General features: G+C 43.7%; 1 protein-coding gene across 13 annotated transcripts in view; it reads left to right on the top strand.

Moving 5' to 3' along the window:
* The window catches only part of TIAM1 (TIAM Rac1 associated GEF 1), a 443928-nt gene extending 424464 nt beyond the window's left edge, over positions 1-19464 (top strand). For 12 of the 13 annotated variants that reach the window (XM_030806062.1, XM_030806069.1, XM_030806064.1 and 9 more), the window contains 6 exons: positions 1510-1618; positions 6593-6651; positions 7226-7328; positions 10707-10794; positions 13171-13343; positions 17036-19464. In XM_030806062.1, the coding sequence (XP_030661922.1) occupies positions 1510-1618; positions 6593-6651; positions 7226-7328; positions 10707-10794; positions 13171-13343; positions 17036-17505 (1002 nt within the window). In that variant the 3' untranslated portion in view covers positions 17506-19464. Of the gene's footprint in view, positions 1-1509; positions 1619-6592; positions 6652-7225; positions 7329-10706; positions 10795-13170; positions 13404-17035 lie in introns of all 13 variants that reach the window. The other variant, XM_030806072.1, reaches the window with a different exon arrangement.
* The last annotated feature ends 2084 nt before the right edge of the window (positions 19465-21548 follow it).

Genomic DNA, 21548 nt, shown 5'->3' with positions numbered 1-21548 from the left:
TTTAAAGACGTACTCCCAGGGGCTGTGGCCTCTGGGAATTTGACTTTTGTATATAACTCCTCCTCTTCTATGTGGGTCTTCGGGGGATAGGTAGTGGAGACTATGTCATTACCTTGGCTGATCATATCCTGGGAGTTTGGTTGATGAGTTACTTAATATCTACAGACAAAGTAATATGGCTGCTTAAAAATTATTTTAACCCTTTGGTACTATAGCTCAGTAATAATGACAGTGATGATTATAATAATCCCAATCAAGGGAGGCAAAAATACCTCTGTATCCTGTACTGATGGAGCCACATCTTAGCACGGTAGCCTGTTTTGGTGGCTTGAGAAGGGCAATCCCAACTGCACTGCGTTCAGTGGAGGGTTGCCAGGTTGCTGCTGTATAGGAAACCCAGCTAGATTTGGAAGGAGGTCAGTGACTCCAGTGAGAAAAGCAGACGGGACTGTTGTGAGGCATAGACATTGAACTTGCATCAGACTCTGGATCATCGTGTCTAGATGGCTGTGCAACCAGCTCTTGTCTATCTGAGACAGTTTAGCATGTGACCGCTGGGGGCAAGCGACTAAACCTCACGATCTCTTGGGATTCCAGCACTCACACTGCCCGTGTCAATAGAGGAATCTTCAAACTCTTGATTGGCTTCTCTCTCCCTCATCTAAAGTGAAATAAAGTCATCTTTGAAATGGATTGGAAGAAGAAATAATTTGCTTACACTTCCCAAAAGTGGATACTCACTGGTGGAAATGTCTGCAGTTATCTGGGGGTGGATCTTTGTCATGGATGGCCATTAGCATCTCCCTGGGAAACTGTCTCTGAACACAAAACATCTCCAGTTTTGTAGATCAGTTTTGACAGACTAACTGCATGTGAATTTCAGAGCCCCAGTTTGTACCTATTTGCCATCCTATTCTGAAATTCTAGTAGACAAACATGGAATAAAGGGGGAAAAAAAAGATGAGCCTTTTCTCTCCCCTATATTCCATGTTTTCTTTGGGAATGGAGAGGATTTATTTTTCAGTTAGGAGATTTCATATGAATTAAAGGATTTTTTTTTCGTTAAAATTTCATTGTGTTGTTCCTAGCTCAAACTTGGCTAGAACATAATGATACTATTATTTCCCATTGGAAAGTTTAACTGGATATTGTACCTTCAGCCCGTTTTGATGGGAGGTGGTGTTTATTGAGACAGTCACAAATCGAAAGTATTTCTTAAAAATGTAGTCTGTCATTTTGGTGCTATTTCTTTTCTCAAAAACATGACATTGACAAGTAAAAATTTTATATATTTATGGTGTACAACATGATGTTTTGATATGTTACATTGTGGAATGGCTAAATCAAGCAGTTTAACTTAGCATTATCTTGCATATTTAAGCAAATGTTTTCAGGGGCAGTATTTTCTTGAAGTAAAATTAATATCAGCATGCTGAATTTTCAAACGTCATGAAAATCTGAGTATTGATCACACCACCTAGTAAGCTTTGTCACGTCTCTGGCTTTCAGGTTGCAGATCTGAGCATGGGAGACCTGCTTTTGCACACCACCGTGATCTGGCTGAACCCGCCGGCCTCGCTGGGCAAGTGGAAAAAGGAACCAGAGTTGGCAGCCTTCGGTGTGTATCAGAAAAGGGTTTTATGGAGGGGGAAAAGTCTAGCTTATTTTTCAAAACAAGAACATTTCTTTTTCAAGAACCAATTGATTAAAAATAAAGTTAATTGCAGTTACTTGAATCAGTCTTCCTGCCGTAGCCACCAACATCTCACAAACACTAAATGAAACCTTCGAGTTAAATTGCCCTATGTGGTCACTCAGCCACATGGGTGGGCGGAAATGGCTGTGCCCAAGTCTATCCCAGACATAAACACAGAGGCAGGAAAAGAATTTTTTTTTTTTTGGCTGCTGCTCTGAGTATCTTTTCAAAATAATGGGTTAATTATAAACCAAGGAAAAATAAAGTGAAACATCAAGACAAAATGGCCTCTGTTTCTGAGACCCCCCCAATCCTAGATCTTTTATTTTCTTCCTAACTTTGTTGCTGTTTGGTCTTAAGACCAGGATTTAGGATGCTGGTTCTCAGCTGAGCTGTTGTGGCAACTCTGGAGTGCCTGGATCAGCTGTGAGGTGCATCTCAATCACATTGCCACTCAATACTAGTGAAATCAAAGATGTTTGCGAATGACTTATTTTTTAATAAACCAGTTTAGATGGATGCAATTGCTGCAATTAGAGATCTCATGTGATTGTATTGTAATATGCTTTTTGAGAGAGAAAAAACATGGGTTAGCATATAATTTAGGAAACATAGCTTGTTGTTGCAATGTAAGTGCTTATTGGCATATTGCTGTGTTGTTCATGAATATAAAACTATCAACACTCCATGCTTTTGTTTTAGGTTGCGTTTTGTCCTAGCCTCTTGCTAAAAGACTCATGGGTAGGAACATAATATAATGGAAATCTGGCTTATTCTCTTGCCTTATGTTATTTTTGTGGGCTTGCTGGGAACAGAGGTTGCTTACTCCTTCTTAACTAAACTTTTTTTTCCTCCATGATGTGAACAAAGTATCCCCAAATGGAATGTCCTAGTGATTTTAAAATCAAAGTATTTAATGCAAAGATTCATTGGACTTTCTATTTCGATCACTTAGCCTTCATTGAAAAGTTACTGATATTCCCAAAATTTCTAAAGAGCCCCTGTAGCTGTTGATGTCATTTCGTTAAAAATAACAAAGGAGGCCAGGTGTGGTGGCTCACGCCTGTAATCCCAGCACTTTGGGAGGCCGAGGTGGACGGATCACTTGAGGTCAAGAGTTCAAGACTAGCCTGGCTAATATGGTGAAACCCTGTCCTTAACTAAAAATACAAAAATTAGCTGGATATGGTGGCAGGTGCCTGTAATCCCAGCTACTTGGGAGGCTAAGGCAGGAGAATCACTTGAATCCAGGAGGCAGAGGTTGTAGTGAGCTGAGATCGCTCCACTGGACTCTAGCCTGGGTGACAGAGCAAGACTCTGTCTCAAAAAAACAAGACAAAACAAATGTAAGTGCAGAGAAAGCATGTGACTAAATAGGCCATTCAAAGGAATATTGGGGGTATTTTAATAAGTTGTTAGTTTTTGATGGGGTAGATGTTTTGGGGGAGGAAGGCAGTAGTATTTGCTTTCTTTTCAACATCACCACTTGTGTTTCTTCTGTAGTGATTTCTTCTTGGAGGAGTCTGGGATCTCCTGGATGCTGCTTAATGAGTCATTCATGGGATGCAGGATATTGATGTAAATGACCCACACAGTGATGTGGGACTACAGACTAGCAATTCTAAAGGTCAACATTTAGATTTTTCATGGCTTTGCCCTCAGTTTTACAGATTCACTGTAGTTAGAAATCAAGAGATTTAGAATAAGAAAATAATTTAAGTAGGAGAAAATGGGTTGGCAAACTCTTTTCTGTTTTGTTTTGTTTTGTTTTGTTGGGTTTTTTTGGGGACAGAGTCTCGCTCTGTTGCCAGGCTGGAGTGCAATGGTGCGTTCTCAGCTCACTGCAACCTCTGCCTCCCAGGTTCAAGCGATTGTCCTGTCTCAGCCCCCCGAGTAGCTGGGACTACAGGCGTGCACCACCACGCCCAGCTAATTTTTGTACTTTTAGTAGAGACGGAGTTTCACCATGTTGGCCAGGATGGTCTCAATCTCTTGACCTTGTGATCTGCCCGCCTCGGCCTCCCAAAGTGCTGGGATTACACACATGAGCCACCGTGCTAGACCCTCTTTTCTGTTAAAGGCTACGTAGTACATTTTAGGCTTTGGGCCAAGAGGCCACATGCTTTGCCACTGGAGCCAGAAGCAGCCATAGATAACGTGTAAATGAATGAGATGGCTGGATCAGCAGCTGCACCACACAGGCGGCAGCAGGCCTCGGTCTGGCCTGAGGGCCCTTGTTTGCCAACCCATGGTGTAAGTGATTCAGGAAAATGCTGGTTTTGAGGTTGGGGATTTAGGTGCCACTTTCTGCACAGGCTCCGATAGTGGACTCTGCATTACTGTGTTCCCTGCCTCCTGGGCTGTTTATGAGAAGTCGGTGTGGGAGCTGCCTCCAGGAAGGTGGGCCCACAGCACCTGTCCCTGGTGTAAATGGAGACTGCATACTCCAGCTTCAGGGCATCACACTGTCAGCAAACTCAGTAGGGGCTGTAGTTCATAAGAGAAAAACTGAAGGCTCTGAGATACAAGACATGTTTATCATTATTCAGAATCCTCTCCAGAGTAATAGGAAAGAGAAGGGGAAGGATTAAAATTGGGATTATGAACAAAGGCTGTAGTCATGATGAGCTGTGGATTTCCAGTCGTTAAAAGAGACAAGTTTGATGGTTTGGGTGTGATTTCAAGTAGCAAGGCAGAACTAGCAGAAAGTCTGAGCAAGGAGTTGAAATAAGGAAGAGGTGCTGTGAAGGAAGGATCATGGTTACCCTCAGTCGGCAGATTTGGGGTTAAAATGTGGTTGTCATCTTGTTTTGGTTTAAACCTCTAACCTCAGGAAATAGTGCAGCTTTCTTCTGAAACCGAAGTTGACTTGCTGCCAACGAAGCACCTTGATGTTTCACAGGATGGCTCATGTGTACCAAATGTTGGTGATCGTTGCCACAAACAAAAATAGAAATAGGCTTCTGCCTTGAAGGGTATTTGACATTCACCTTTTGGGGCACAGAGCAGATGCTTTAGGCTGGCAAAGGTAGCATGAGTTTTGGAGATCATCAAGGCCATGTCTGAAGGGATCGGGCAACACTGTGGAGTCACTTGAGTAACACTAGCTCCAAGGGTTAGGGAAAGTTTCAGGGAGAGGCTGAGGTCCCGGTGCCAGGCTGTAGCTCACTCTCTGGCCCTCCTGCTGTGATCCACAATGGTTAAGATTGAGGGAAATCGAGGGAATCATAGCATTGAGCTGTGGTCCCAGTGGCATGGTGGCGCTTCTGAGATTAGAGTCATTGGGGTAGAGCTCTTTCATTTCTAAGAGGACGTAGCTATCCCAGCCTGTGTGATTTGTGAAGGCTTCATAGTGGGAATGAAGGGCCTTCTCAGGTTGCTTGTGCTCAGCTACTGTGAAGAGCTGGTGTGGCCTCCTCGGGTCAGTGTGAACCTTTGGAGGGAACCTGCCAGTCTGTGCTCTGGGAACCTTGAGGGGTCAGATGCTGTGAGGTGTGAAGGGCTATGGGCAGTCTAGACCGAGCGGCTGGAGTCAGTTTCTTTGCAGCTCAGGGCCTATTTCCCTGCAGTGGAGATTAGCGTGATCTTACACAAAGAGGAGACAAGACCAACCTGCACTACGTAGGATAGAAATTAAACCAGATGCTTCTGGTTGACCTCCAAAGGGCCTGTGAGCCTGGTGGCCCATCCCTGAGAATTCTCTGAATGTTTGTTCCTTTTGTAATTCTGTGTCTGGTATACAAGGCTGTGCCTCCTTCAGCTGCTGTGTGACTGGCTATTCCTTGGGGTCAGAGTATGAAGGGATAATGGAGACTATCTTAGTCCATTTGGGCTGCTATAACAAAATATCATAAACTGTCCAGCTTCCAAACAACAGAGACTTATTTCTCACAGTTGTGGAGGCTGGAAGTCCAAGATCCTGCTTTCTCCTACTTCCTAGCTGTGGCTTCATAGGGCGAAAGGGTCAAGGCATCTCTCTCAAGTCTCTTTTATAAGGACACTCATCCCATTCATGAGGACGGAGTCCTCAGAGCCTGGTCACTTCTCAAAGGCCCATCTCCTGAAACCATCACAAGGGTGATTAGTTTCAAGGTATGAATTTTGGGGAAACACAGACATTTGGACCATAGCAGAGACCCTGACACAGAGAACGAAGGACAGGCAGGAGTCAGTCACCCTTCTATTCCTTCTGGGTGCCAACTCTACTTCCCGTTCTAGGAAGAATCAGAATCACTGCAGGTTAAATGTGCTTGGCATTGCTTAAGGAATTCTCTGGAAGATTATGCATAACTCCATTGTATCTCCCCACCCCCGAAAGAATATAAGAATGAAATTACATGTTTACCACGCCTAAAGAGCTTACTCTGATTCAGTCTTTCTGGAAGAAATACAGTTGAATTCTATTTCATAAACTCATTTTTGTTTCTTTAGGTCAAAAGATGAGTTATATTTCCTAAATATCACTGTCTATGTGCACTATTACCTTAATTTGCATAAATGTAAATCATCTTCAGCAATTGCATTGTTATTGTGAAGGACGTTTATATTATTCCTCCATCTACTGAATTAGTACATTTTTGTTGAATATGTATCAGCTGAAGTTTTAACCTTGAAATGGTATCATACCTAACATATTTTACCCAAAAGTTTTTTGGGGCATAGGTTATTTCCATTTATGTAGGCTTTCTATGTTTATTTTGAACCTGGAAACTTGTGTCTCAATAGGCTTTTGATTTTCACAGATGTGATGAATGAATGGAAGGCGGGTGGGAGTCAGTTAACTGGGATCTCGACGTCCTCTTCATAACTGTAGTGTTTATTACCACAAGTTAGTGATGTCAAGGGGAAAACCCTACACATGACATACCATAACTGTCTTTATTTTATTTTTTCCAGTCTTCAAAACTGCTGTGGTCCTTGTGTATAAAGATGGTTCCAAACAGAAGAAGAAACTTGTAAGACATCTTATGTCACCCCATGGTTTGAAACTATTTCTCTATCTGCTTATCAGTTATGTCTGCATAATTCTACCATTTTGTCAGTATGAGCCTTTTTATGATCTTTTTTCTTTCTTAAGTGTTGCTAAGGATGCTTGAGATCACCCATCCTGCCTTCTTTTCAGGCAGGCTTATGTTTAGAGCACAAAAATGAATTGGTCTCATTTTTGTGAATGGGAACCAACTGGACTCAATTGGTGATTGGGTCTGCCATGGCCCAGAACCTTCCTAATGCTACTTTTCCCTTTCTCTGTTGCCCCTGTTCTTCTTTTGGGATCCCTTTTCTCCTCTTCTCTGTGTGTCTCTCTTCACTGCGTTTGCTTAGCAAACTTCTTTGCACACCCTCCCCTCAACATATTTATCATGCAGCCTCTCACTTCCTGCTGGATGGACAGGAGCTCATGGGGGTGAAGATCCTTTGGGCCTGCCTAGAGTTACTGCGTGAGAGTCTGTCGCTGGTTTAGAAAATGCAGGGAACTGGTGTGGGGCAGGTTAGATTCTTCTTAGGCAGCTGGTTCCTTCTCCTCTGCAGGTAGGATCACACAGGCTTTCCATTTATGAGGACTGGGACCCCTTCAGATTTCGACACATGATCCCCACGGAAGCGCTGCAGGTTCGAGCTTTGGCGAGTGCAGGTAAACTCTCACCTGTGCTGGGTGTTTCACACACATATTTCTGGTGTGTGTAGGAATTATTTGTTTGAATCCACACTCTTGGTCTAACCCTTCTACCATCTTTTTTTTTTTTTTTTCCTATGCTTAACTCTCTTGTCTCTAGGTCTTTCAATTGCCTCTTATTTACCCAGCCATTGATTAAATATTGAATGAATGAATGAACCAAGTGAATGAATGAACTGAGTGAATGGATGTGTAATGTCTTCAAAATTCCTGGAAAAGATTCTAGTTATTCTATTCTATAGATTAATACTATAGTGACTACCATCTGAGTACAGTGAGCCTGTGCTTCTTGAAAGAATCCTTGAGACTGTGAGCAAACAAAGCCCACGGAAACTACTCACTTGCCTTTCAACTGAGAGATCCAAAAATACCACCAAAAGCACTAAAAAGCATTGACTGCACATGTTTTTTCCCTAAAGTATTACAAATCTTATCTTTGCTATTAGTAAGAAGGCTTTTAAAATGTTGATTCTTTTTTACATTTATTTTAAATCTTTTTTTTTTTTTTTTTTTTTGAGACGGAGTCTCACTCTGTTGCCCAGGCTGGAGTGCAGTGGCGCAATCTCGGCTCACTGCAAGCTCCACCTCCCAGGTTCATGCCATTCTCCTGCCTCAGCCTCCCGAGTAGCTGGGACTACAGGCGCCCACCACCACGCCCGGCTAATTTTTTGTATTTTTAGTAGAGATGGGGTTTCACTGTGTTAGCCAGGATGGTCTCGATCTCCTGACCTCATGATCTGCCTGCCTCGGCCTCCCAAAGTGCTGGGATTACAGGCGTGAGCCACCGCACCCGGCCTATTTTAATTTTTTTAAAGATGGGGTCTCATTCCGTTGCCCAGGCTGGAGAGCAGTGGTGCAATCGTAGCTCACTGTAGCCTCAAATTTCTAGACTCAAGCTATCCTTTCCAAGTACCTGGGACTACAGGCATGTGCCAACACACCCAGCTAATTTTTAAAACATTTTGTAGAAATGGGGTTTTGCTATTTTGCCCAGGCTAGTCTTGAACTCCTGGGCTCAAGCAAGCCTCCCGCCTTGGCCTCCCAAAGTGCTGGGATTACAGACGTGAGCTGCCACGCCCAGCCTGAAATGTTGATTCTTTTTCTATGATCCACATAGCAGTGAAGTGAGTTGTTAGGTAGCTATGAGTATACATGATAATATAATTAGATGATGCTTTAAACACATGAGTAGCAGGGTACCGACTAAGAAAAGTGATATTTCTGGGACTCGGAAGCTCCCCATCCTGGGCCTAATTTGAGGCCAAGTTCTCAAGAGGAGGAATGGGCTGTGTGGCTCTCCCAGGTGCATCCTGGAAAGAGCATCTCTGGAGAGTCGAGTGGAAACTCTTTAGCCACATCTGTTCCCTGTCCCGCTTGGACAGCAGGTGCAGCTTTGGTAAAGAAAAGCCCTGGCGGTAGAGACCTGCAGGTGCATGATCAAGTGAATTTCTATTTTATGCATTTGCTGTCTAAGATGAACATTAAGTTCCTACTATCCAATTTCTGTTGTGTAGCCTCTCCTTGTTTCCACTTGTCATAAGCAGTAAAACTGGATCTGATCCTCAGAAAACCAACCCACCCTAGTCCAACGTCATGAGGAGAACCCTCTTGCCATATTTTGCACACTTTGAGTTACTCTTCCAAATTAAATGAGGCATCTCTTCCTTCACAGTTTTTCTACCTTACAGTAGGAAAACTCAAATGCAAAAACCATGTAGGGCAAATGTATTTGGAATGATTATTTGTTTTAGAAGGTTTCTCTCTAAGCTTCCAGTAGAGATTTGCCAGATGCCCTTTTACTTATGATGTGTTTTGCAACATTGATTTATACATGAATTTGCAGGCACCTGTAAGTTGTGAGTCTAGGGCAGCTACACTAGCATTTTGAGGTTTGAGCACTTAAATACTAAAGTCTTACTTAGAATCGTAGGTTATGAATTATCTAGTTCCTTTGTTTCCTCGTGCCAGGTTTTCAAATGGGAACGTTTATTTCTGTTGCAAACTGACAGCTTCTAAGCCAAGAATTTTGCCTGCGTTGAGGAGTAAACACATAAAAACTTCACATTTTGAAGACAAAGCCATCTTTGTAATACGACATTCCATTCTCACTCTCCATTCTTCATTCAAGTCAAGTTTAAAACCATCAAGAGAAAAGCTTATTTTAGTTGAGTTATAAAGACTACTCAAGATGTCTTTCGTTATGAAATCCACTCTAGTGGATTTGAGAATCAGAACGTGGAATTTCTAGGTTTTTATCTTAGTTCGGAAAGTTTGTAAAATTTTTTGCAGATAGATTCTGGTTAGGGTTAAATCATGCAACCACAGTGAGGGTTTGTGACCAGGGTTCTGAACTACTGGATGAAAGTGAGACTTCACAATGTATGGCCTGAATGTCTGCAGTGAATTGTTCCTTTCACAAACACTTTATTCATGACTTAAAGTACTGTGCTATTATAGGCACTACAGAGCTTCAAAATTATTTTAAAATTGTCCCTTACCTTCTTGATGTACCATTTTCTGCTGTGTTCAAAGTAGACTCCAGGGGTAGGCTGGGGACGAGAAGCCCCATTAGGTCTCCAGGGCTTTAGGCCCAGCCACCTGGGGGAAGGCTCCCTTAACAGACAGCAAAGGCTTACCTGTCGTATCCCTGGCCGGATGAAATCTGCATAGGAGGCTTTGGCTCCATTTAGTCCAACTGTTGCCAAAACAACTAATCATTTAATTGAAATGCACAGCTCAGTTAAACAGACTGCATGGCTGAAAGAGTTCAGGCCGGGCGCAGTGGCTCACGCCTGTAATCCTAGCACTTTGGGAGGCCGAGGTGGGTGGATCATGAGATCAGGAGTTCGAGACCAGCCTAACCAACATGGTGAAACCCTGTCTCTACCAAAAATACAAAAATTAGCCGGGCGTGGGGTGCACACATCTGTAATCCCTGCTACTCAGGAAGCTGAGGCAGGAGAATCACTTGAACCCGGGAGGCAGAGGTTGCAGTGAGCCGAGAACACACCACTGTACTCCAGCCTGGATGACAGAGCGAGACTCTGTCTCAAAAAAAAAAAAAAAAAAAAGCGAGTTCAGTCAGTATGATTGACTGGCCTTTTAGACCATCTAGAAGATTTTACCAACTGGAAATTTTCCAAGTGTTCTCTTGTTTGCATCCGTTAAGCTTTCAGTCGCTTCATCTCTTTAGATCATGGAATAGTAGGAAAATAACTTTGATCTTGTACAATTCTGCATTATTAATCCTCTGTCACAGCTGGAAAATGCTTTTGTAAACATGTAAATAAATCCATTTGAAACATACCGTGATTCATTGTTTTTTAATTTCTTTAGATGCAGAGGCAAATGCTGTGTGTGAAATTGTCCATGTAAAATCCGAGTCCGAAGGGAGGCCAGAGAGGGTCTTCCACTTGTGCTGCAGGTGAGCCCGGGCCTATAAAGTGGAGGCCGTGTTGACATTTCTGCAGATTGGAACCATGTGGTGTCTTACATTGTGTTCTGGTGTTTGGTGCATTGTTGGTACTGTAACATCGCTGAGATGCAGTAAATGGAGAGTCAGCTGGGAGGAGGTGACAGCTTGAGAAGGTGTTATTGGGATTCCTGATCATTTGGAGCATATGCAGAGGTCGGCCTGTGTTGATCACCTGCACGTCTTGAGGGGAAGCTGGGCCCATGATGTGGGCTTCTACTTATTTCTTGTTGTTTTTCTTCTACCCTGCCACCCTCTTTTTCCCTTCCTTCTCTTCTCTCCCTCCCCCATGAGAATTTGAGGTCTTCTCGCATATGAAACCTATTCTTTTATTTTTCTAAAAATATAGGATGGATGATCCCAACAGATGGCATTTAATATATTTGGCTTTAAATGTGCCCGTATTGAATCATGCTTTTATTTATTTATTTATTTATTTATTTATTTATTGAAACAGAGTCTTGCTCTGTCACCCAGGCTGGAGTGCAGTGGCGTGATCTCGGCTCACTGCAACCTCCGCCTCCTGGGTTCATGCCATTCTCCTGCGTCAGCCTCCTGAATAGCTGGGACTTACAGGCACATGCCACCATGCCCAGCTAATTTTTTGTATTTTTAGTAGAGACGGGGTTTCACGGTGTTAGCCAGGATGGTCTCGATCTCCTGACATCGTGATCTGCCTGCCTTGGCCTGCCAAAGTGCTGGGATTACAGGCGTGAGCCACCATGTCTGGCCAACTTTAATTTAATCATAGATACTCAGTGATTTACTCAGTAATTACCTAGTACCTCACACAGTGAGTACTAATATACTATGGATTACCTACAAAAGACAATAGAATCAGTATTATGATTATTAGCAATATTTTATAATGTTAGTATGGTAAGAAGTTACCTTTACCAAGCATGAACTATGCTAAACACCTTACATTCATTATTTCATTTAGTCAGACCAAGATATTAGGTTGGTACAAAAAGAAACTGAAGTTTTTACCATGAAAAGTAATTAAAAGTGCCATTACTTTTAATGGCAAAAACTGCAATTATTTTTTGCACCAAACTAATACTATTCTTACTCTAGTTTACAAATGGGGAAGCAAGGCTTAGAGATGGTACTTTGCCTAAGGCCTTATAGAGAATGAACACTGGTGCCGGGCATGGTGGCTCACTCCTGTAATCCCAGCACTTTGGGAGGCCAAGGCAGACGGATCACTTGAGGTCAGGAGTTCGAGGCCAGCCTGGCCAACATGGCAAAGCCCCGTCTCCACTAAAAATACAAAAATTAGCCAGGCCTGGTGGCAGGCGCCTTTAATCCCAGCTAGTTGGGAGGCTGAGACAGGACAATCACTTGAACCTGGGAGATGGAGGTTGCAATGAGCCAAGATCATACCACTGCACTCCAGCCTGGGTGACAGAGCGAGACTCTGTGTCAAAAAAAGAAAGAAAAAGAAAATGAATGGTGGGTTTAACCTCAAAACCCATGTTTTGTGTTGCTACATCAGATCTGTCTGTGTTGGGTGACAGAGGTCAACAAAGGGCAGATCCCTGGGAAGCTGGCAGGACTACAAGTGAAATGTTGTTTGTATAACCTCGTGGGGTTTGAGCACCACCTTTACCATCTATTTTGGCTCATCTGTTTGTGATTTTGTTGGTAAGGTCTATGGGGTTTAGTAGCCCTGCCTACACGGATGCCATTACTTATTGTTAATAAGGAATACCAGGTGAAACTTACCTGGGTAAAAATATTGGGAATATAACAAGAAAAATAACTCTCCTAGGAAGCACTTTTTTTTTTTTTTTTTTTTACCATGAGAATTAGGACTTGGGAAGATTTTGTAGTTCTTTACACCCTTAATATATACATGTTGAAATGTGTCATGGGAACTGTTGATATTTCCCTGGAGGGAGCTCAGCTCTAGAGGACATTAGGAACGTAGAGACGTTGGCCTTTTGGTGCTCTGCAGAGCCGCGAGAATCTTGTGGTTCATTTGCCCTCAAAAACATTTTGTAATGAAAAGCTCTGCCTTGAGTGCCAGGAGCAGAATTTGGCAGCTTCTTGGTACAAACTCCCACTGTCCATAGATCTGTTCGTTAATGGGCTGCTCTGCCCCACATCCGCAGCAGGAGATGGATCACAAAGCATGAAGGGAAAGGAGTTATGTGCTCTTTATCACTGCCGTGAAATCACCGCTCGGCATAGAAATTGGAGTCAAGGCCTCAGTCTTTAGCCTTTGGCCCTAAGGGATATTTATTTGGTTGCACCTGATAACCTTAGAAGTTCCCCATGTGTTAAGCCCTGATTCTCTAACATCTGTAAATCTTCTTTTCCTAGCTCCCCAGAGAGCCGAAAGGATTTCCTGAAGGCTGTGCATTCAATCCTGCGCGATAAGCACAGAAGACAGCTCCTCAAAACTGAGAGCCTTCCCTCATCCCAGCAATATGTCCCTTTTGGAGGCAAAAGATTGTGTGCACTGAAGGGGGCCAGGCCGGCCATGAGCAGGGCAGGTACTGTGGGGATTCGGACGTTCAAGATTCCCGTCACCCCCACTCCGCAGTAGAACTCCAGTGAGCTTGACCTCCTTGTTGAGTGGGGGTGAGGTGTGGCCTGGTGGGGGCTGATGTAGGAGGATGGTTTTTCCCTGGTGTGAAGTTCCTTGCCCTTGCCTCCCTCCCAGTGGCTCCTGGGGATCCGCCCTGTATCTACATTCCTCTTGTCCTCCCTCAAGCCTTCCCTTTGCCTCCCTTCTCCTTTCGGCTGGTGAGCTCCTCCCTCATTTGCCAAGTTGGGTTGCAGACACATCCTCTTTCTGGAGAGGCTGTCTCAGCCTGCTTGCAGAATGAGAGTTGCTGCTTTGCATGACAGCCAGCTTTGTCTAGCAGAAAGCCGTGTGTCACATTTCAGCAAGGTCACGTGAAGCCCTCTGTTCTGAGAACATGGTGGCTTCACAGCCTGGCAGCACAGCAGTGCCTGCTCTCAGTAGTAAGGATTCTAGGTTTGGTAGCCCACATGACACTTCCAGTTTTTATCCTGGCCTTGTGCCCGCAACTTTATTTTTAGTCTCCATGTTAATTTGGGGAAGCCTTGACCTATTCTTGGAAACAAGAATCTAGAGTTTAAATGGTCCCAGCATAAATATTCTTGTAGGACTTAATCCATTACAGTGGAGCAGTAGAGAAGTAAAATAAATACTACCACCTGTCGATGGTAGCAAACTGTATCTAGGAAGAAAGCTGTTTTAATACTTATGGACTTAATGACATCAAGATACTAACATTTTTATCAAACCTTTCTTAAGAGGCAGCCCAGAATTTTGCAGGGAGGATTTCATTAAAAGAGGCCCCCTTTGCACTTGCCAGAAAAGTTTCTGGCCTTTGTCCCCATTACCATCCTACCTATTGAAGAGGGATGGACACAAGTGTGAATGCTTGAAGGTTTTCATAGACAAAACCTACCTGGCTTGACATGGGATATTACATTCTTTAAGCACCTTAAATTTAACTAATTTAGGGGACTAGTTACTATAAACCTCTTTTCCAATCAATTGGTAAATGTTTATTGAAAACTTAGTGCAGTGAACACCCAGCACTTTGCTAAGTTTTCTGAGGTATCGTAAGAGTCTTTCATACGTCCATATGCGCAGTTTCTCATGGGATCCCCGTGGAAGAATAGTTTATCGGTCCTTTATAACTCACTTTAGAGATTTTTATCTTGGATTTGTCTCATCTGCCCCTCTTGTTTGCTAGGGAAATGTTTAAAAAGGTTTGGGAATATGTGTCTCAACCTCAGGGAACTCACCTTTTTCAGTTGTTAATCAATGAACCTAAATTCAGAGCTGCATTTACTTTGAAACTAAGCATGGTTAGTCTGTCACTCAGAAGTTTTCCTGCTGAGATCCATTTGGAAAGAAAACGAAACCAGCCCACAATTGAACACCATCGTCCGTCATCATGATTACCAAGAGAAAGCCTTGATGTCATAGCCTGTTGGATTTAGCTGATTGAAAGATCTTTCTGCCTGATGGCTCATTTTTGGCTGAAGAAAGTCTGTATCACTTTGCTTTGGAGGCATCTCACTATCCTCAGAATCTTCATGTCAGAGGATTTTAAAATGGTACCTGAGTAGATCAGCACAGCAATAGCTGGTCAGTCTTAACAGTGACCACTGGAAATAGTCAAAGATTGCATCCCTAAAAGATGGGGAAGAACTCAGTAATGGTAGCCGGGTTCTCAAGCATACTAGGAACAGATACTCATGCTTCATTTTGCTTTGTCTTGAATACCCAGGTAGTTTATTTCTCCCTCTGTTCTGTTTGGCTAGGATAGTAAAGCCAAATACTCTGCTTCCCTATTCAGCCTAAAGTACTATACATCTGCCAGTAATTCGATTAAAAAATTTTTTCTTCGTTCTACCTATTTTCTTATGAAAATGTTTAAACTTATAGAAGAGCTGAAAGAATTCATACCTACCATCTATATTCTATAATGTTTTTCTATATTCTCATTATCACTCATCTGTTAGAATCCATGTGTCATCCATCACCTCATCTTATTTTTGACATATTTCAAAGATGTAGACATTAACACACTTTACTCCTAGATACTTCAGCATGCAAATCATTAACAAATATTTCCAGTAGCTTTGAGTTGGGGTAGTTCTAATGTGGTAAGTGGAGAGAGGGATGCTGTATTTTGCTGGTGCTGAGATAAAAGTGAACAAGAATTTTTGTCTCTTCTCAATAGAAGTTGGTGTTTGTTTTTTTTTCCCTGTTTTCTATTCCCTTTTTCCATTTTGCCTGGAAATGGCTTTTATTCCCATCCTCAACCAACAGTAATGTCCATTTGTTCCACAGTTTTAGATGCTGGAACACTCAGGAATAGTGATGGACACACAGGGGTCTGAAGCAGAGGATGGCTGCAGTGGGAGCCAATTCAGCCCCTCGTTGACCTCTCTAACCTTGTGCCTGCTGGGTTTGAAGTCAAGGCTGCATTTGGCAGTAATTGAGACACGAGGCATCTTCTAGCAGCACTGAAGCAATTGGATGGTTCTGGGGCTTAGGTTTCAGGAAAGCAGCTCCCAGTTGGCGTTGAGACTCTTCCCCCTCCACTGGAAAGCCCGTGTTGCATTTCACCTTTTTGTGTCTAATGCCAACAACCGCTTCACTCTCGAGGGAGAAGCAGCCTTCCCTGTGAGCAGACTCGTGTATGCGTGTGGTGGGATTGTTGGCTTGATCGGATGGTTTCTTTTGTTTGCTTGTTTTTAATTCTGGCTTCCTAGAGGGCAGTAGGTGAAAGAATGATTTTTTCTTAACTGGTAGTCACTTTATACAGCACTTTATTGATCAAACTGCTTGGATGTCATCGGTTTTTTATTTCTCATTCCACTGAGGCACTGATAGGTTAATTGCTTTGTAGAAGAATGAGTGATACACAGACTGTAATTGGGGGAGACTAAGGCTCACATTTGCTTAGCCTCCTAGCTCATGTGGGACTTTGTCAGAAAGAAGACAGGGAAATAACTGAAGATTCCATGTCTTTGAGAGCCACTCTTTTCCTTAGGCTCTCTAAGAGGGATGTGGTGCCCTTAATCTAACTGCAGATCCCAATAAATGTTACGTTCAAGTTCCCAGAAAACAAGTAACTTAGACCGGTGCTTCTGCCTCCGTGATGCATATTCTACAAAGACAGCAAAACCATAGATGCACCCCCACCCTTACTAAAGACCTATTCCAGCTAAACAACTCTGGGACAGCCCTGGGGATCTTCATAGCACTGGGCCATGGGACATGGCCAGGATTGAGGACACTAACTCACTAACTAATCCCCAAATCAGCAGTCTGTCTACTTGAGAGCAGCTGCAGTCTGTGTTACCCATCTCTTAGGTGCGCAGGTTAGAATAGGAGATTATTTCAGAGGGAGTTGAGTACCCCCTTGCCCATAACCTACAACCTCTCCTGTGTGCCCCGGTTCCCCCTTGCCCTTGCATCAGTTGCTAGAACATCTTCTAAGTCCAGATACCTCGACAAGGTAAATGCTTCAAGACAGATTGGTGATATGTAGACTTTAAGCCCCAAAAGACATCAAGGCATTCAATGCATACCATTTCGGTTTTTATTTTCTCCTGTCCTTTGCTTTGTGGATTTTCATCTCACGTAAAGCATGTGGGGGTTTTATTTTTATATTTTTGTGTGTGTGTGCAGTGTCTGCCCCAAGCAAGTCTCTTGGGAGGAGGAGGCGGCGGCTGGCTCGAAACAGGTTTACCATTGATTCTGATGCCGTCTCCGCAAGCAGCCCGGAGAAAGAGTCCCAGCAGCCCCCCGGTGGTGGGGACACTGACCGATGGGTAGAGGAGCAGTTTGATCTTGCTCAGTATGAAGAGCAAGATGACATCAAGGAGACAGACATCCTCAGTGACGATGATGAGTTCTGTGAGTCCGTGAAGGGCGCCTCAGTGGACAGAGACCTGCAGGAGCGGCTTCAGGCCACCTCCATCAGTCAGCGGGAAAGAGGCCGGAAAACCCTGGATAGTCACGCGTCCCGCATGGCGCAGCTCAAGAAGCAAGCTGCCCTGTCGGGGATCAATGGAGGCCTGGAGAGCGCAAGCGAGGAAGTCATTTGGGTTAGGCGTGAAGACTTTGCCCCCTCCAGGAAACTGAACACTGAGATCTGACTGTGTCACCTGCCCCGTAGAGAATGTGTGTAGATACTTCCTGCCCTAACTCTGCCCACCCTCCTGTACCGTCGACAAGAATGTCCCCTTAGGTCGCGCTCTTGCACACACGGTTTTGGCAGCTGACTTGGTTCTGAAGCCATGTAGCCACCCAACTTTGTCATTTTCAACAACATCAGAAAGAATTCCTCAGAATCCCAAATAAGCTTGAGTCCTATCTTCTGTATATTACTAAGGGCTTTTATTTATTCTCAATGAATCAGGGCCTGAACCATTAAAAGAAAAAAGATTCTATAGCACTGGAAAGCAAATCACCCCCAGGAGTTAATGGATGTACGACAGATTAATTTAAGGGATAGTAGCACACACACGATCCTTCTATCTGGAATCAGTCTCCTAGTTGGGGAAACCTCTTTCACACACAAAATGAAATGAAACGTGTACAGCTTGCAGTGTTCTGACTGTACCCTTCCCTCTTCCATGTCTGAGAATCTCTGTGTATTTTAAGAATGTGTGAGGAGAGGGTGGCGATTCATGTTTCAATGAGCCTTTTTTTTTTCTCCTTCCTGTTTTGGTCTATGGCTGGTCTTAACTCTGTGTCCATGTTCGGAAGCTCTAGTTTTGCATAGAATTATAGAGATGCCAAACTCTTTGAAAAGAGATCCAAATTTATCGCTTGAGAGAAAGAAAAGAAACACTATTTTTTGTATTTTACCTGAGATACAGGGGCACAAATAGATGAGAATTTTACAGTGTTAGTGTATCCCTGAGCCTAAAAAATGAGGATATAACCTTTTACAGAGAGAGTGAGGCGTGGTGGTTTTATATTTATATATGAAAGGCCAACAAGCTCATGCTAAGGATATACTTTTCTTCCAAGAAGCGGATTTTTTTTTTTTTTTTTTTTAACGTTTGAATCTATATTTGAGATGGGAGTTTGGTTGGATTAAACATGACACCCAGTTGGGCGGTGTGTGTGTCTGTTGCACGTGGCAGGGAGGGGAGCCTCCTTCTCATGGGGTTGCCATGGTGATCACTGGTTTTTCCATCAAAATTGCATCTTCATCCATAGATTACCTTCCCCTTCCCTGACAGTCCATAACCAAACCTTTAAACAGAACAACCTCTTTAAAAACTTCTCTTGTGTTTAACACTTTCTTCATGCCAACGAAACAGGGTAAACATGCTCAAAACATTAACAGTCTAAACAGATATCCAAATACTAAGAAGAAAAACAAGTTATAGCACTTTCAACTTTTTTTTTTTTAAAAAGGTTTATAGCTTTTTCTTTTCCCATGTCACAATGTGTGTCCACTTCCTAAGAAGGGTTTAAAATACTATGAAAACTTTCTTTTTGGGGAAAATATCTATTTGGTGTTTGACACATCAGTAGGTACTTTAAAGACCTGAATTTTATAGTAGCTTTAGGAGTTATATTTTATAAAAATCAGTTATGACTTTATATTTCCAGACAATAGAGAGTTCAGTACATCATGCTCTTGTGCCTCTGCCTGCTTTTCCTGCGTTCCCACCCTGTATTCCCCCCACCTTTCGGGTTTCCAGGGCTTCGAGCTTGATCTTTTGAAAGTTTTATTCTATTAAATTTTTGCTATATCTTCTGGTTTTCTTAAAGAGCTTTAGAATGGTTTCTATACCCTTTGTATCACTGCATTTTTCCATATCATCTCCGGTTCGATCACATCCAGATGGAAAACGGAAGCAGAGGCTTCTAATCGTCGCATTTACTGGCTCCAGTGCAACACATCCATCTGAAAACACTCGGAAGTCTGGTGCTTGGAGAGGGTGCCATTGTCTCTTGTACATAAGGTCATGACGTGTCTATGTCAAAAGTTCTTATATATTTCTTTTATAAGCTGAAAGAAGGTCTATTTTTATGTTTTTAGGTCTATGAATGGAACGTTGTAAATGCTTGTCAGACAATAAAAATAATGAAAAGTGTCTGGGCGGTTCTATGCCTTTTTGGATGGGAGGATGAGTGTGAATTGTTGGCGGGAGAGAGGCCATGGGAGAAGATTCCGGGGAATGCCATTTGTTGAAATAACTCGTGTTCATCAGGAGAACGCCGTTGTGGTAGAGCTTGAAGTTTTAACAACAAAAAAAGGTGCATTACAGTTGCTTGGCATCTTGACCTAACGTTGCCCCTACTGGGCACTGTTTCTTTTCCAGTCTCCTGCCTATCCCGATGGGAGCAGGCTGGGGGGTTCCCGTGAAAATATTGGGGTGAAGTGCAGAGCTCCGACTGGCCTGACTGAGCTCTTGAATCACTCCACATTTTATCACCGGGGGCCTGCTGCCTGAGTCTTTCACAGAATCACAAAACAAGGTAAATACAGTCTTGGGCTGCCTTTCTCTTCCTGTCAGAGTCCTCAGATCTGACCCTTCCCAGTCCCTTACAAACCTTACCCGTCAACGTTACCCCATCCATCCCTGCCCTCAGTGAAAACATTGTCTCCTGTCACTAGAAGAGCCTCTCCTTGGCGCATGGGGAGCCCTGTGGTGTAGCTACTTGGTCCTTGCAGTGGAGGTCCTGACACCAGCAGTGTCAGTGTCATTGGGAGCTTGTTGGAAGTGCGGAAAACTGGGAGGCAGGAGGAGCACTTGAGGCTAGAAGTTCGAGACCAGCCTGGGCAACATAGTGAGACCCCATCTCTACGAAAAATAAAATACTTGGCTAGTCGTGGTGGTTCACACCTTTAGTCCCAGCTACTCAGGAGGCTGAGGTGGGAGGATCGCTTGAGCTCAGGAATTTGAGGCTTGCAATGAACTGTGATCACACTATTGCACTCCAGCCTGGGCAACAGAGAGAGACCCTGTCTCAGAAAAATGCAGAAACTTGGGCCTCACCCAGAGGCTAGTGCTTCCATCTTAACAGGATCCTCTGTTGACTCATCCATGTTCATGTTTGAGTCACGTTCGTTTGGTGGCCTCCAAACATTTTGATGTTGAGCAGTGATTTGGAGCACATTCCTCTTTATTTTAAATATATTCAGGCGTTACAGCAACAATATGTACATCTTCAAGACACAAGATGTCTCTCTGTAGCCAATGCATCCGTCTTGGGGGATGACTGAAGCCAGCTTTAACACCTGCTCCATGAAGTTATTCCAGCAGTTTGCACTCTGGTGTAAATGAGATTTAGCAGTTTGGGCTGCTTTCCTCACCAAGAGCTGAGCCTATGTGTGCAGAGGAAATGAGTGCTCAGAGTGAACTATAGAGGAATAATCATCATGGCTTTCCCCACTAGTTTTCGTTTATTTTCAGGCTCATCTCCATCCCACCAGGCTGGCAGAAAACATCCTCAGTTTTCCTCTCCCTTTCTGTTCTTGAGGTTTGGGGGCAGGGTGCTCCCGTCTGCAAAGAGAACTGTAGCAGTGACCAGTGTCCTCATCCATCCACGAGCTCCTTCATGCGTGATGGTGGGCTCTCTAGTGTATCCTTTTGCTCACCCAGGACACTTCTGCAGCCTGGTCCCCGGTGTTCTGTCTCCTCTCTGGGACGTTGCTAGGATGCCTCGCCCAAGTTCTGGTCCCTCCCCTTCCACAGAGCTCTCCTGAGTGTATCCCCAGCCAGGGGCTATTGCCCTTTTTTTTTTTTTTTTTTTTTTTTGAGAGGGAGTCTCACACTGTCGCCCAGGCTGGAGTGCAGTGGCGTGATCCTGGCTCACTGCAACCTCCACTTCCCAGGTTCAAGGGATTCTCCTGCCTCAGCCTCCCGAGTAGCTGGGATTACAGGTGCCTGCCACCACGCCTGGCTAATTTTCTTGTATTTTTAGTAGAGACAGGGTTTCACTGTGTCGGTCAGGCTGGTCTCTTGAACGCCTGACTTCGTGATCCACCCACCTCGGCCTCCCAAAGTGCTGGGATTACAGGCATGAGCCATCATGCCCTGCTGGCTGTTGCCTTTTCTGTGTGTGTGTGTGTGGTTATGGGGATGAGGACAGAGAAGCTGTGTTGCAGTGGGGAGCCCTTACCTTGTGTTTTTTTGCAAACGTTTTGTTGATACCCAAGTTTTATAGGCAGTTC

The sequence above is a fragment of the Nomascus leucogenys genome, chromosome 25 (assembly GCF_006542625.1).
Source record: "Nomascus leucogenys isolate Asia chromosome 25, Asia_NLE_v1, whole genome shotgun sequence".
Classification (NCBI taxonomy): domain Eukaryota; kingdom Metazoa; phylum Chordata; class Mammalia; order Primates; family Hylobatidae; genus Nomascus; species Nomascus leucogenys.
Note: the sequence above shows the minus strand (reverse complement) of the source record. Positions and strands in the feature narration are given on the sequence as shown.